Source organism: Phyllostomus hastatus, unplaced genomic scaffold (assembly GCF_019186645.2).
Source record: "Phyllostomus hastatus isolate PE091 unplaced genomic scaffold, TTU_PhHast_1.1 phas_scaffold_21, whole genome shotgun sequence".
Lineage (NCBI taxonomy): Eukaryota > Metazoa > Chordata > Mammalia > Chiroptera > Phyllostomidae > Phyllostomus > Phyllostomus hastatus.
The window spans coordinates 2,701,767-2,718,100 of NW_025334017.1; the positions used below are offsets into that span (position 1 = coordinate 2,701,767).

The window sequence follows — 16,334 nt, forward strand, 5'->3', positions numbered from 1 at the left end:
CCTTTCCCCCCTCTTTCTTTCAGTGTGACCCACGTGTTGGTAGTGGCAGACACCCTGAGCCTTCACGCGCACACACCTGGCGTGCGTCTCCTGAGAGATGGACAGTCTCAGTATAACCACAATGCTGTTGTCACGGGTGTAAACACACAGATCTCTAGTATCACATTAAAACATTTTCAGATGTCCGCAATTGTCCCAGCATGTGTTATCCCCTCTGCCCCTCCCCATCCAGGATAATAAATCCTTGTGAATACAAGAATCCTTGAATACAAGGTTCACATATTGCCTTTTTAGTCTCTCATAATATTGAATAATTTCCCCTCTCTTCCCCTGTATATTTTGAAGTATCCAGGCCAGTTGCCTGTAGCATACATTAAGGATTTTTTCATTTTGTTCCTCTAACCTATATTTCCTATAAACTAGAAGTTAGTTCTCTGTATCTTCTAACACAACTGGCACAGGGCTGGGGTTCACCTCCTTTCCTTTCCCTTGCCCACCTTTAGCAAGAGAGGTCCAGATGGGCGTGCAGGAAGAAGCCCCAAGTGCAGGACCCAGAGCTGCCAGATCCACTCTTTGAATAACTATTCTCAGAGCACTCGCTCTGCCTGGCCCTGTGCTGTGCTGGGAATCCTGCAGCGAAGAAACCAGCTGGGACCGGCCCCATTAGCTTTCATTCCTTTGGGGAGCTAACCAGAAATAAACCAATAGGTAATGGGATATAGGTCGTAATAAGAAAGATAAGAGTGTAAATCATGAGGTGTGAGCAGGGTGGTGATATTTTCAATCAGGCAGTTACTGAGGATCTGTCCGGGGGTGAGGGGTAACATTTGTGTAGAGATCTGGGGAAAAAAGAGAACTAGAGAGGGAGAGGGCAAGGGCCATGAGGCCCCTGGGGGAAACCGTGGGGCAGCCCCTCTTCATGGGCTTCTTGTGTCCCTGTGGCCCAGCCTGTCTGCCAAGGCTCCTCCCGCTGCAGCTCACTGTGTGCCTAAGGGTCCACACTGGGAGGCCTTTCTCATTATGCACCATGTTCTCTCGTTTACACTGCACCCTTTTCATGGCTGATGACTTAAACACTGCTTTTATTTGGGCCGAGGAAGGAAGATGGGATTAGTGAAAAAAGAATTCACCTGATTATTTACAGATCAACTCTAAAAGCCATCTCGCTTATTTCTAAATCAACTTTAAAACCCATCTTCATTTCAAAAACTTTCGCATATGAAAAGTATGTGCTGTTTTCAATCAAAGTGGTACTTGCTTCCCCTTTATTTTGGGAACCACAGCTCACTAGTTTCAGAAAGAGGCGTGACCTTCAGAGGCTTCCACCTCACTGATGAAGTGATAAACAAGATGAAGGTCCCAGTGGAAGCTTGTAGGACCAAATGCACAGAGGAGCGGCAGTGATAGTGCAAGGGGGTGACAGTTCAGAGTGGTGCTCTTGAGATTTTTTTAGAAGAGTTCCTCCCTCAGGAGGCATTTCCTATCTCACACCTCTCCGCGTTCCCCAAACTCTAATTCACCTCTCCCTTCTCTTGGCATAATCCCCAGCAGAATTACATAGGCCAAGTGGGAGACCCTGCCCACACTGAGCCCGCAGAGGATATCTTGGAATGTGTCCAGGGAATCTGATGTGTTGGATCTAGGTGATTCTAGTGTTCCTTTTGGTTTGGACACCACTGCCCTATAGGGCATTCAATGAAGCTCATAATAGATTTTGTTTTATTTTCAACATACAGATTTGACAATGAGGCTATACTGTACAGGGAGATTCATGTCTGATTTCAATTTTAAAAAATCATCTTTTTTTGCCCTGGCTGGTGTAGCTCAGTGGATTGAGCACGGGCTGGGAACCAAAGTGTCCCAGGTTCGATTGCCAGACAGGGTACATGCCTGGGTTGCAGGCCATAACCTCCAGCAACCGCACATTGATGTTTCTCTCTCTCTCTCTCTATCTTCCTCTCTTCCCTCTCTAAAAATAAATAAATAAAATCTTAAAAAAAATAAATAAAAAATAAAAAATCATCTTTTTTAGTCCCCAGAGTGCTCTGTGTGGTGCTCTACACTCCTAGCAGCAACTGAATAAACAAATAAAAGGCTTGAGCATTTAGAAGCATGGTTATGCCCCTCTGCACTGGTCAAGCACAAGTCCCTTCCAGCCACGATTCTTCCTCTGGAGTCTTATGCGCAGTCATGGCTCACTGATGCCCTCATTTCTGCCCGGAGCTCTGCCATCTCTCCTGGTTTCCATACTCACACATTTTACTGGGAAGCCCACTGATCATTTAGATGTTCCTACACACATCTTTTCTCCCATACCTGTGTCTCATCTTTTATTTCCAGTCTTGGTGAAGGCCCCCACCATTTCTCCAAGCCACAATCAGTTGGGGCTGGGTTCTGTGCAGTCTAGTTCCTACTCATGCTTGCCTTTGAAGCCCTGAACCCCCTCACTTCACCTTGCACACTGTGACATTCATCTTGGGGGATGGGGAAGAAAACAAACTCCTCAGCTTGCACCCAACTTGTGCGTGCCTCTCCTCTCCAGCCCAACTCCTGGTCTTCCCTACCTGCCTTTTGGCGAGGAGTTTCACATTATAGAACTATTGCCCTGAAGGCAAGGCTTGAGGTTGAAGTAGTTCCCTGTGAAGGGGCCAGGTTAGCCCAGGGTCAACACTTTGCTTGGTGAAGTTCCTTCTTCCCAGAATCCCTTTACTGACTTTGCCACCTGGCTGACATCACTTCCGTTGTGACTCACAGAGCATTTCCTTCAGGATGCCTCCCCTGACCACCACCTTTTCCTCTTTCTCAAGTTTTATGTCCTTTCCTAGATCTGGTGCATCCTCTGTCATTGACTCACCTCTGTACGGTAAATTTAATGGACACGTTTGCCACAGAATATGAGCATCTTCAGAGAGGGCTTATGTCTTGCTGATGTAAAATGGATGCACAATGATAGCTGTTGAACAAATGAATGAAAAAATGAATAGACAAACAAACTGGTTTGTGAACAATATCCATACTTGAGTTTGTTAAACTATCTATGATAAAGAATAAAAGCATATTGTTTATATTGTTCATCAATGGAGGGATTTGGGTGGCTTGAAGCCAATTCTAGAATGGTAAAACAATGTCATTGCTTTGTATTCCAACAGGAAATATGGGATGTATAAAATCAAAAAGGAAAGACAATCTGAATGACGATGGAATAGATTTGAAGACGCAACCAGTACGTAATACTGACCGAACTATTTATGTGAGAGATCCAACGTCCAATAAACAGCCAAGGCCAGTAAGTAGATAGTCTCAGGGAGAATTCCCACAGCAGGATCAAAGCATAGCTGCATAATTTAAACACCAAATCTGTAACATGTGCATGAAAAAAAGTCACATCAATAACTTGGGCCTCAATTTTTGATATGCTTTGTAACTTAATCCTTTAAAGAGCCTGTAAACATTGGAGAGATAACACAGGTCACTTGTACAACAAAGCAGCCTTCGGTCACCCTATGGGTAGAGAGAATCATCTTTCATATCACTGGTGCAAATACCCACTTTTTATATGTAAAGATACACATTTCTATCTGAGCTTGTGTGACCTAGGATAGTCGCTAGGTTAGTGCCATGGCCTGGAAATGCTACATTCAAGTCAGAAGCTAAAACAGATGCTACTATGTCCTTTATGCCATCTTGTAATTCCTCAATTAACTGATAAGAACACAGACCCCAAAGTTGTCATGTCTTACTATAATTAAAATATTTTTTAAAAAATATCAAAGCTAATTCTGCCCATTAACCTTGGACAAATATCTGTACCAGCAATATTGTGTGAGTGGTGTGCTATTTGATGAATTTCGGAATGCTAGCAAAGGAAGATCTAACATCACATTTTATGGAAAAGAAGAACAAAGCTTTGGATAATAACAACCTTAAATGCACTTTATCTCAGATTTTATATCCTTTCCATCATTCTCTCCTTATGTATGACAATATATATAACACATGTATAACATCCCATAGCCTGGTTTTTATGGGATGGAGTTCCTCAGCATTTAAGCTGAAAGCAGCTTATTCCAAGTTAGCACAAATGCCTTTATTAAGTGTTTTTATAGTTTCTCTTATCTGACATGTTTTTAAATGCCTTTGCATTCTAGAAGTGCATTATTTTTATCAAGTCTCTCAGCCAGCCCTCTCCCTCTCTATTCTCCATTGTCCTACAGGTATAATGAATGTCTAAGTCACATGTCATGGTAGAAATTACTAAATCACTGTTGACCTCCTTAAAAAAATAAACAGATGAACAAAATAGAACCAGAGGCATGGATACCCGAAACAGATTGATAGATCTCAGAGGGGAGGGTTGGGGGAGGACTGGATAAAAAAGTTGAAGAAATTAGCCAAAGCACACGAATGCAGAGCCCGTGGGCACAGACAGTAGTGCGGTGGCAGCCAGAGGGAAGGGGCTTGGGGCCAGTTGAGGTGGGCATGGGGGGTGATGCAGGACATCTGCAGTGGTGTCAACAATAAACACAAGAAGTGGAGATGAAGAGTGAATATATTGTACATAATGTTTCTGGAGAGATATACTAACACTGTAATTTTATATAGAAACTCAAAATGTATAAGATTATTAATGCCTTTAATAATTTAGTGATAAATATGTATAATGTAGAGAGGTGGTTAGAAGTAGGTTTACCATTGTCACTACGTGAAAAGTTTATTCTTGTATTATTATTTATTCTTGTACTATGTATTTTTCTATGTGAACAACTGTAAACCTACTTTTGCCCACCCCCAAATTTAAAAGCATTTCATCAATAAGTATAGATGTAGAACTACATATTCTACAAATGTGATTACTAGGAAATAAAATGATATAAAGAATTGGAGTCACAAATGTAAAAAGGATCTATCATTTTCACCAGCTTTTACATGCTGCAAAACCCAAGCAGTTTTTTTTTCTGTAATGATAACTGAAGATATTTTCTGAACAGTGAGAAAAAATGGTGTATAAGTTTGCACTATTTTTCGTATATACCATCTTCTCCTTATTAAAAGTAAATGAGGTCAAAATTAAGTTAGAAGCAGACTTAGTAAACATGTTTGACATCTTTCAATTCCCGTACTTCAGTCTGTGCCTTGTGCGGTCGCAGACGCCCTTGTTTCCCACACGGGTTAGCTGGACCTCGTTCTGTGGCCACAGATGACACTTTCAGCTCCAGCCCAATGTGGCCACAGTGTACACCCTGGCTGATCACACAGCAGCTCTGATGACAGGGTGAGGCAATTCACCCTAAAGGCAATAGTGATCTAAGGAGAAGACTCTTTAAAGAAAAAGAAGGGTAGTAGATGAGTTGCATACATGTGTTTTAGTCTTAGAAAAAAAAGTGTATTAAAACATCTGCAAATTAAGGACTCTTTGATACTTGAAAATCAGACTGCTGCTTTCAAAATAATTTAATTTACTTTCATCTTCTAATTATTTCCTCTGAGATATTTAAAATTGACCATACATACTAATTTATGATCATACATGCAAATTTAAATGATTAAAAATTGATATTAAAAACTATTGAAATAAGTATTGAATGATAGTATGGACCCATGATTTTCTAACAACAGAAAATTGCCCCACCATAATTGGAGATTTTTATGGACTAACTTTCATCAGAAATTTAAATTTCAGTACAAATTGTTTTGGTCCCATTTCACTGAGTCAGAGAGAAAGCTGACATGATTTGTGGGTACAGGTCTCTGACAGTAGCTTCCTTAAAAGTGTCTAAGGGGCCTTGAACATCTTCCTCATGGTCACTGAGAGAAAGAGGAATTTGATTTAAAAGGTCATTGAAGTGGCCTTTAGTGCCAGCAGACTTTTCCTGATAATTCACCTCCAACTAAAATAACAGGGATTGCCATCTGTCCCCATGATAGCATCAGGGGCAGCCACAGGAAGCCTGAATTGGTTAGGACTTATTCTCAGAACTTGGCTGAGCCCTGACGACAAGTCTGGGAAACATGGAGATCACAGTCCCCAGGGCTTGGATGGCTATTCCACACGGTCCCCAGGGCCCCGGGCCACTTCCACCTTTGCTCTGCCATCACGTGTGCCAGTTTCCCTGGCTGCTGAGACTCCAGCAAGGCCCCACACAACCATTCTGTTTAAAGATACACTGCCTCTCTCCATCTGCATAGAATGCTAGAGAATGTGGAAGCATAGTCATTTAGCTTGGCAAATTGCCTCCCAAATAATATTAGGATTCTGCCACTGAACAAGAGGGAGGATGGTGATTGGGCAAGCATCTAGTGGCCCTGCCCAGAGCCCTGTTCATTTCCTGCCACCATAGGCAGATGACTGTTTTCAGAAGGAAGAGCTGTGTAGATTGGGACAGAGCTCTGCAGAATTTTTTCTCTGTATTTCTCTTCTTTCCGGTTTAATAAGTTAGCAAATTTAAACCTCATTTGCTATTGTTAGAAAAACAATATAACATACAATATGAATGTGACTAAGAAAAGCCAAACATAAAAAAAAATTCTAACCAATATTCTCTCCTAGGTTACAGAATCTCAGCTTTTACCAGGACAGAGGTTTCAAACTAAAGGTATGTTTTCCTAGCAATGTGTTGGTTTCTTTTTTCTTTACTGTTAGAGAATCTTTAAAGTCATTTTCCTGGGTAGTTTTTTTTTATTATGGAAAAATACACATAACATAAAATTGATCATTTTAACTCTTTTTAAGTGTATGAGACAGTGGCATTGAGCACATTCACAGTGTGGCACAACCATCTCCACCCTCCATCTCCAGAATGTTTTCATCTTCCCATGCTGAAACAGTTCCCATGAAACACTCACTCCACCCCTCTGCCTCCCGCCACTGGCACCCACCATTCTCCTCTCTGTCCCTGAGTGTTGGATACTCTAGGAATCTCACACAAGTGGAATCATAGAGTATCTGTCCTTTTGTGATTGGCTTGTTTCACTTAGCATGATACCCTCAAGGCTCATTCTTGTTGTAGCAGGTGTCAGGATTTCCTTCTACATGGCTGAATATTACTCTGTTGTATGTAGAGATCACTTTTTTTTAATTTTTGCTTTTTTTAATCCATTCATCTATCACTGGACACTTGGTTGTTTCCTTCTTTTAGCTATTATGATAATGCTGCAAGGAACATGGGTGTATCATTTCTTAAATACAGAGTTGTAATGAATTACAGTTGTAATTTGAGACAGAAAACACTGCACACAGTGTGTACAGCATGTTAGTCACTGTAGACCATGTAGACCCTGAGGCCCACTAGGAAGAAAACACACGCCGTTATCCCAGCTGTCCAATGAGGATTTGTCGAAACGTTTCTGCCGGTGGGTTTTTAAAGTTCCTCATTTGTGTTCTTTTTAGATCCAGAGGAACAAGGAGACATTGTGGTAGCCTTGTACCCCTATGATGGCATCCACCCAGACGACTTGTCTTTCAGGAAAGGAGAGAAGATGAAAGTCTTGGAGGAGTAAGTGTACTGAGGCACGCTGCGTCTGCTGCCCCTGTACCCAGGCCACCGAATTCTACACACTGTGCCCTCATTTTGCTTCCAGTAGCACGTCAAGAGCCAGACCTCCTCTTTGGGCACGAGGCCTCCCAGGTTCTGGCTGTGGTGGGGCTGGGAGTGGAAGAGCAGGGCCGGAGGAGTTTTCCTCTGAAGTTTGCCTGTGCGCACTCTCCAGAGGTTTCCCTTTGAAGACGGAGACTGGTCTCTTTCTTATCCATCTGTGCCATCTTAAGAAGTTTGGATGTCTGTGGAATGTGCATGTTACTATAATGTCATTTTTATTTAGTTATGTTACTCAAATTCAGACTGGATTTATGGGTCCAACTTGGACCCATAACTTATGGTTTGATTTGTAAGGGCACTGTGCTGAAGCAGTGGTCATCTTGAAGAAGCTCTACTCAGCAGATGGTACTCTGTGAAGACACTTGGACATCATCATTTGCTTAATCCTATCTGTGCTGACTCACAGGCCTGTGACCCTAGTCAGACCATTACTGTCTAGGCTTCAGAACAATACTGAGAATAAGGAACTCCAAGTATCTTAATTCTAGCTGCTTTTTCTTCTCATCGGCACACATTGTCCCCCTGGACTGCCAACCAAGGTTAGAAGAGAGAGACCCTTTATTAACTACAAAGTATTAAGTGGTTACAGGCTATTATTGCTTACTGGTTAAGCATGAACTTGGGCCTAATCCTGACCCTGCCATTTACTGCTCTGTGACCTTCACAAGTCACTTCAACTCTATACATTAGTTTCTTCCCTTATAAAATAGGAACAGCAGTGCCTCTGTCATGGGTTGATGTGAGGATTATGTGTGTATGTTCATATGGATAAGTATAGCATAGGCATATAGCAGGTACAGGTTAGTGTCAGTGGTAGTCCACCATGTCTTGCTGACGAGGGTCTGTCTGCATGTCAGAATTTGAAGGAAACTTAATTGAGGCTCATAGGGACCCATCCTTTCTGCCCCATCCTCTTCCCTGGCTCCATGCTGAGGGCAAGAGCAGGTGATGAGGCCTGCCTGCTCAAAATTTTTGTATGATTTTCTATTCCTCTTTTCTGTGGTGTCCATTTTTGGAAACTAGATGTTTGGACGAAGGAGTTTATGACATAGGAGATATGGTTAACTGTTCCCTTGGCTCCCATTGCTGTAAGGACCCTACACCGTTTCTTGGATGTCCCAGGTGAAATTATGAGTGTTTCCTTTTGCAGGACGGGAACCACTTTCACCAACTTTAGTTTGTGCAGGGCTGAGCACAGTGACCCACAATTGAGCTGGGGAGCTGTTTCTCTTTGCTTCAGTCTCTAAACATAGTTTTATTACAGCAAGAGGAGTGAATTTTCTCACTGGATTTTGAGGTTCCAGGAATCTTCCTCACCCACCCTCACCTCCCAAAACAAACATGTGGAGACATTTGCTGTTGTGGTTCTCAAGTAGTTGGACACATTTTTGATGTGTGTTTCTATTCCAGGCACGGAGAATGGTGGAAAGCCAAATCCCTTTCAACAAAGAGAGAAGGCTTCATCCCCAGCAACTATGTAGCCAAAGTCAACACCTTGGAAACAGAAGAGTGAGTCTTTACATATTGTCATCTTTGATGGTTTTGTTTGCTGTATTGGGTTTCTTGTTTATTCTTTTTATTTCCCTGGAACATAACACCCATGAACTGTTAAAAATGTCTTCTCAGGTGGTTTTTCAAGGATATAACCAGGAAAGATGCAGAAAGGCAGCTTCTGGCGCCAGGGAACAGCCCTGGGGCTTTCCTTATCAGAGAAAGTGAAACATTAAAAGGTAAGAGGTGGCATACGGCTTCTTATAAAACACTATTTAGAAAATCAATGTTAAAAACTTTTCTAGAATTCTTTTTTAAAAAGAATATATTATGTTCTGGTAGTGAAATTTTATGGTTTGATAACAAATACTGAACTCAAATTATTAGTTTTGCTACTCAAATAACAGGAAACAGGCATAATTATGACCATATCTCACCATACCTTATGTTTGCTGAATCTTTCACATTATTGTTTAGAGTAAATCTTGAAATTTTAAGAGAAAGTAAATGAAAACAACTTTTTAATTCAGTGAAATAATTTCAAAAACTATCACAAAGAAGGCATGTTGGTAAACTTCAGAGCAAACAAAATGCTAGCTTTATTTATTGCATAGACTTTTTATAGGACTTTTCAAATAATGTACTATAGACATACTTAATTTATATTTTGCATATTTTATGGCAAAGGGGATCTACAGTATTGTATAATGCAGATCTTATTTATAAAATACAGGTATAATCTTGACTTGTACTTTTTCCCTTGCAGGAAGCTACTCTCTTTCTGTCAGAGATTATGACCCTGTGCACGGTGATATTATTAAGCACTACAAAATTAGAAGTCTGGACAATGGGGGTTATTACATCTCTCCAAGAATCACCTTTCCTTGTATCAGTGACATGATTAAGCATTACCAAAGTAAGTAAAGACTGAAGGTCAGATGAGACAAATATGTTTATTATGGTAAATATATGGTATCAAACACATTTTTATATTGAAATTTTTTTATACATTACATTTCTTTTGGATAAAGTTGGAGAGCCATGTTCTATAATTGATTACAAATTCATCTATAATTAAATAAACGTTCAAAGTTAGATTTGATCCTTGTGAATAATCATTCCAGCCCTTTTCACCTAATCCCTGATGTTTAACAATTGATATTTCAGAATTATGAAGAGAAAAATGAATACTATTTTATATAATACATATTTTTACAACATGTCTTTAACTACCTGGAAGACAAATTCAGACTTGGCAGATGTTTGCATGCATAACAGTAATGCATACTCTTGGTAAAAGGACTCAAATAGCAGCAACACCAAAATATTGAGCAGCAGCAGGTTCTTGGTCCTGTGTCACCAATGCCACTCTCCAGTCCTGTTAGGCTGAACCCATGACCAACCTTTAGGTTCATTCTCTGTGTAATGGAAGTTGGTTGTAGCGGGCAGCTAGCTATTGTTATGGGTTATTTCTACAACCTGCTCAAGGGGAACACACATTATAGCCTTGCTTAGGTCCCAAAAGATGGAGGGAGCGAGGCACCCCCACTTTTGTGGAATCCACCCTCCCTCTCTGTTATCTCATCACTTACTTGCTCCTCTGGCCTGTGTGGTGAGTGCTTGCCATGTTCTGGGGTGAGGGGGACAGGACCAAGTCCCTGCCATTTGGCCATGATGCACTCACTACTTGGGCTCAGCAATTTGAAATTGCATTTTATTAAATGTGACAATATGTCAGCCTTTGTTTATCTGTTTGTTATGTTGTTATTATTTTAATACATTAACAGTGCTAACAAATAAAATCAAATATGTTTTAAATTGTCTTTCATTTAAAAATTTCAAAAGTCATGATTATAAAAAAGATACCCCTATAAGCATTTTAGGGCCATGACTGTGGCAAGTTGGAAACTATAAGACCAATAGTTGAAGCTTCCCCATAGATACTGGTGAAATACAAAGTATGATTGTTTTTTAACATTCATTTTCTCTTTCAAATTAGAGCAGTCAGATGGCTTGTGCAGAAGATTGGAGAAGGCTTGTATTAGTCCCAAACCACAAAAGCCGTGGGATAAAGACGCCTGGGAGATCCCACGAGAGTCCATCAAGTTGGTGAAGAGGCTTGGTGCTGGGCAGTTTGGGGAAGTCTGGATGGGTAAGTGTGTGGTCCTGGAGCTGGAGATCACTCTGGAGGCAATGGCAGGAGAAACAAGGGTTTGAGCTGATTTCTGTCATTTTTCTTAGCCAATCACTAAACTGTGCCAGGAGCATCACTTCATGTTTTAACTACTGAAAATTTGCTTCTATCTCAGGGGAAGGTACACTTGGTTTGGGGCCATCCTTTCTAGTGGGCTTAAGGAAGCCCCACATTTATTGTAATTTCTCACCAAGAAAGTTTTTAAAGATAGCCAAAGTGCCATCATTAATGAGTCATTCCTTACAGTTAAGTATAGCCTTCTCAGGCTGGCAAAATCCTGGTAGTGGCTTTTTACAGGGGATTCTTTTGCCCATCTACCTTTTCTAAAGTTTTTACAGTGCGTATGAATTTCTTTTGTGATAAAAAAATAGCCCTCTCTTTTTAAAGCATTATGTATTCTTCATGGTTCTAATTGAAAATGCAGTTACATCTGGAAAAGATAATGTGTGAGGTCCTACAAGTCTTATACCATCACTCTTTTCTGTCCCAGCTTCATGTGTGTGACAGCAAACATGATTTCTAAAGAGAAGGAGTGGAGAACTTTTAAAAACTGCCCAGCCCCATCCTTACTGGTGGTGGCTTAGTTGGTTGGGCGTCGTCTGCAAGGCCAAGTATTGCTGGTTCGATACTGGGTCAGGGCACATGTCTGGATTGTGGGCCAGGTCCCTGGTGGGGCATGTGCAAGAGGCGGCTGATTGATGTTTCTCTCGAGCATCAGTGTTTCTCTCTCTCTTTCTCTTTCTCTTCCCCTCTCTAAAAATAAATAAATAAAATATTTTAAAAAAAAACTGTCTAGCCCCTGTTGATCTGAAACTAGACTCATCCCGTCTGCTGAAATGCCACGTGGGCATTTCACTTCCCCATCTTGGGGTCTACGAGGAAGAGGTTTTTCCTCTAAAATCTTGGCCCTTGAAATCCCAGCTTTGCCTACTTTCTCCTATTGGCGCTGCTTTAGTCAAGGTGCTTTCAAATATAGCAGATAATGACCCAGCGTATAGTTAATCCCTACTGCACTGTAAGTATTTGTGAACATGTTTACAGAATTCAGGTAAATGAGAATTATGCACCTCACATTCATTTGGTTGGCATATTTCAGTACCAGTGGCACTCTATTTCCATTCCAATAAGCAGATTCGTGGGCGTGAGCACTCACTCTAGGTGTGATCTCTTCCACTCTGTTGCTGAAGTCATAATATTATCCTCCTTCCTCCATCTGCTCTGTTCTTTTTCATTGAGGTAAAATTCATGCAACATAAAATCAATTATGTTAAAGTAAATAATTCAGAGACATTTTCTACATTCACATTGTTGTGCAACCATCACCTCGATCAAGCTCCAGAATGTTCTCATAACCCTCAAAGTCCACACGGTAGCCACTGAGCAGTCATTCCCTGTTTCTCCCTCCCACCAGCTCCTGCAACCACCATTTTACTTTCTGTCTCCATAAATTTGACTACTCTGAGCAGCTCACATAGGTAGAATCATATAGTATTTATCCTTTTGTAACTGGTTTATTTCACTTAGTATTATGTCCTCAAGGTTCATCCATGTTGTACCATGGCTCAGAATTTCATTCTGATGTAAGGCTGAATAATATTCCATTGTATGGATATATCACAGTTCATTTATCTGTTGGTGGACATTTGGGATTTTCCACCTTTTGGCTGTTATGAAGAATGCTGCTATGAACATTCATGCACACATTGCTGTGTCCACAAATGTTTTCCTTTCTCCTGCATGTGTACATTCTTTAGGAATGTATATGGAAATGGAAATTGTTAAATGGAAATTCTACATTTAGCTTTTTAAGGAACCAACAAGCTGTTATCTGCTTATTTTTTTAAAAGTGCTACCTTCTCTTTTTTCCCTAGGTATTTGTGTTTATTTCTTAATAATTTTTTTCAAGTTCACAGCATAAGGTCAGGAATAGTATAATAAATAGTCTATGCCCTTCACCTAGATTCACCGGTTAATATTTTAATACATTTGCTTTATCTTTTTATACATATACACATACATACACATACATATTTTATTGTTGTTGAATCGCTTGAGAGTAAGTTGCAGACATGTTGATGCTTGTCCCCTAAATACTTAAGCATGTGTCTCCTAAGAACAGAGCCATTACCTTACAGTATACAGCGATCACACTCAGGGAATTCAACACTGAATCATCCTATTGTCTAATACAGAGTCTGTATTCGAATTTCCCTAATCGTTCCAATAATGTCCTTGTAGCTAAGATCATGTATTTGCATTTACTTGGCATGTCTTCAGTATCCTTTAATCCGGAACATCCAGTCCCTTAGCTCATTTTTATATTTCATGACACTGACATTTTGTAGAACACAGGTCACTCATTTTGTGACTCAGGTTGTACCTTTGCATGAATAGTTCTAAGAGATGCTGTGTCCTTGGTGCACCTGGCATATTAGTCGGTCCCATTATGGCTGATTTCGAGGGGGGTTGTTTTTCTTTTTTTGTTGAATTTATTGGATGACATTGGTTAATAAAATTATGTAGATCTCAGGTGTACATCACCATTTATCCCCCTATACCCTCCTCTACCTCCCCTCCCCCATCTTTCCCTCTGGCAGTCACCACATTGCTGTCTGTGTCTATAAGTCTTCTCTCTCTCTCTCTCTTTCTCTCTCTCTCTCTTTCTCTTTTTGCTTAACCCTTCATCTCCTTAATTTGAAGGATGCCCACTAGACTTCTGCATTGTAAATGCTATTTTCTCATTCCCTCTTATAATTAATTAATAAGGCTATGGGGAGATTAAGCTTATGTAAATATTCTGCACTGCAAAAGAACTTCCCTGAAATAGTTTCAGCATTATCTTCTCATTTTGAATTCTCTTCCCTCTGGAAAGTCATGACTTCTCTAAAAAGCTGCACGTGCCCCTGTCCTCCTCTCACACTCCCCAGACCGTGTCTCTTCCAACCCCACTGGCCCCTCTGGTAACCAGGGACTCTGCCTTCTCTTCCCAGCCTCCACTTTCCAGCCTTGTCTCTTTATTGGCAGGAAAATACATGTTCATGATTACATTTAATTGTCCTCCAGGCCTCTGAGTCCATCTGACTGTGCTTTCCTCTCTGCATTTACCTTTGAGTGGGGAGGAGACAAGAAGATGTGGAGAGGGAAGAACACAGGAAAGAAAAGAATGTCCCAGCTATATGGTGTCCACAGACCCATTTCTAGGAATATTTTCATCAATTATCTCATGTACTCATCACAATAACACTGTCAGATATAAATTATTGTCAACATTGGATGAATGAGGACACTGAGACAGTCAAGCAATTTGTCCAAGTCATTCAAGGCAATGGAGAAACCAGCTAGCTGCTCCAGCATCCCAGAGACCAGACTCACTTGTTTACTAAGCATGCTATCTACAAGTTAATTTGACCTCCCTAGCCTCAGTTTCCTCATCAGTGAAATGAGCAAACAACTCTCTCATCTCTCATTGAAAAGAAGAATGAGATCATATAGCTGAAGGGTTTGCTATGGAGTCTGGCTCTGTGTACTCTATTTTTATTATTACTTTCATTTTACCTTGTTTGACTATAGCCTTTGGAAGCTATATGGCAATGGATTTTCTCCAATTTTAATTATTAATGCAAACTATAAATAATCCAGCTAAACCTTCCCATGGATATTTATTAGCAAAAGAATTGCATATTTGTCATGAAGGGAAAAGTAGGAGGAGTTTAACTGGGGTGTACTCATCCACCCTACAGTAGCAGCCCTGCATATGAAGTGATGGTTTGGAGTTTTGCTCCAGCCTCCTAGTGTTCAGCTGTGAAGCCATGATAAAGATGTTGGATTGAATGCTATTTTTCCCAAGAGATGAGAGATAGGATCTGCTGGTCTTGGAGTTATCACTTTGAGAGAAAGAGATTATGATAGTCCTCCTATATTTTCTTAAAATTTTCTTGATGGATTCCTAGTGAGTAACCTCTTTATCAGCTGTATGCTGGTGGTGCTCGCAGTGCCATTTGCCAGCCCAACACGTCCATTCTAAAGACAGTGAGAAGAGTATGAGCTGGCAGTAAGTCAAGTGCAAGGTGGCAGTGGGGGGCATATGCCTGAATACACCGGATCACAGCATGGTGCTAGTTCTGTCATGAGTGGCTCAAGCCTGAGCTGAAATTGTCACCTTGAGCTCCAACACATTGGTCCTGTCTGGGATTGAGAAATCCTCTTTGCTTCAAATTCTAGATACACAAAATCCTCCTGCCCATTTCTCACCTTTTCCAGTTCATAGGCTTCCACTGGGCCACATGCTAAATAGTCACACTAGTTGTATAGGACTTTTCTTTAGCATGTACCTAGTTGGTGCCTGGGAGAAATTGAGGTTTAGAAAAGAAAAGAATAGGGCATTGGAAAATATGCTATTGTTTTCTCCAGAGTGGTACTTCTTATTTAAACTATTCAAAAGTGGGTAAATATCTTGTGAAAATTTATTATTTGAATAGATTTGTTAATAATGTTTTCTTGTGGTAAATACACATAACATAATTCAGTGCACAGTTCACTTCTGTCATGGACATTCACATTGTATAACCAACTTCCAGGGCTCTTCATCTTGAAAAACTGAGACTCTGTATTTTTTAAAAAACAACTCTTCCCAGCCCTTATCAACCACTATTCTACTTTTTGTCTCTATAAGCGTGACTACTCTAGGTACCTTACATAAGTGGACTCATACAGTGGTTGTCTTTTTTGTGTGTGAGACTGGCTTATTTTATTTAGTGTAATGTCTTCCATTTTCATCCATGTTGTAGCATGTGTCAGAATTTCTATCCCTGTTAGGGCTTAGTAGTATTCCATTGAGTATATACAACATATTTTATCTTTTCATCCATCAATGGACACTTGGGTTGCTTCACTTTGTGGCAGTTGTGAATAATACTGCTGTGAACATGAGTGCACAAATATCTTTATTTATATTTGAGAGCCTGCTTTTAATTCTTTTGGATGTACGAGGTCTGTCCAAAAAGTCCAGCCATTGCTAACAAAAAGGGTTTGTGCAACATCTATGTACTCTGGCA

The 16,334-nt window shown here is 40.5% G+C and overlaps 1 protein-coding gene across 2 annotated transcripts in view; it reads left to right on the forward strand.

Annotated features, from left to right (window-relative positions):
* LYN (LYN proto-oncogene, Src family tyrosine kinase) overlaps positions 1-16,334 on the forward strand; it is a 132,059-nt gene that overhangs the window by 52,140 nt on the left and 63,585 nt on the right. The window contains exons 2-8 of one of the 2 annotated variants that reach the window (XM_045861066.1): positions 3,150-3,286; positions 6,548-6,593; positions 7,388-7,493; positions 9,006-9,104; positions 9,222-9,325; positions 9,853-10,002; positions 11,086-11,238. In XM_045861066.1, coding sequence (XP_045717022.1) covers positions 3,155-3,286; positions 6,548-6,593; positions 7,388-7,493; positions 9,006-9,104; positions 9,222-9,325; positions 9,853-10,002; positions 11,086-11,238 — 790 coding nt within the window. In that variant the 5' untranslated portion in view covers positions 3,150-3,154. The remainder of the gene's footprint in view (positions 1-3,149; positions 3,287-6,547; positions 6,594-7,387; positions 7,494-9,005; positions 9,105-9,221; positions 9,326-9,852; positions 10,003-11,085; positions 11,239-16,334) is intronic. The other variant, XM_045861067.1, reaches the window with a different exon arrangement.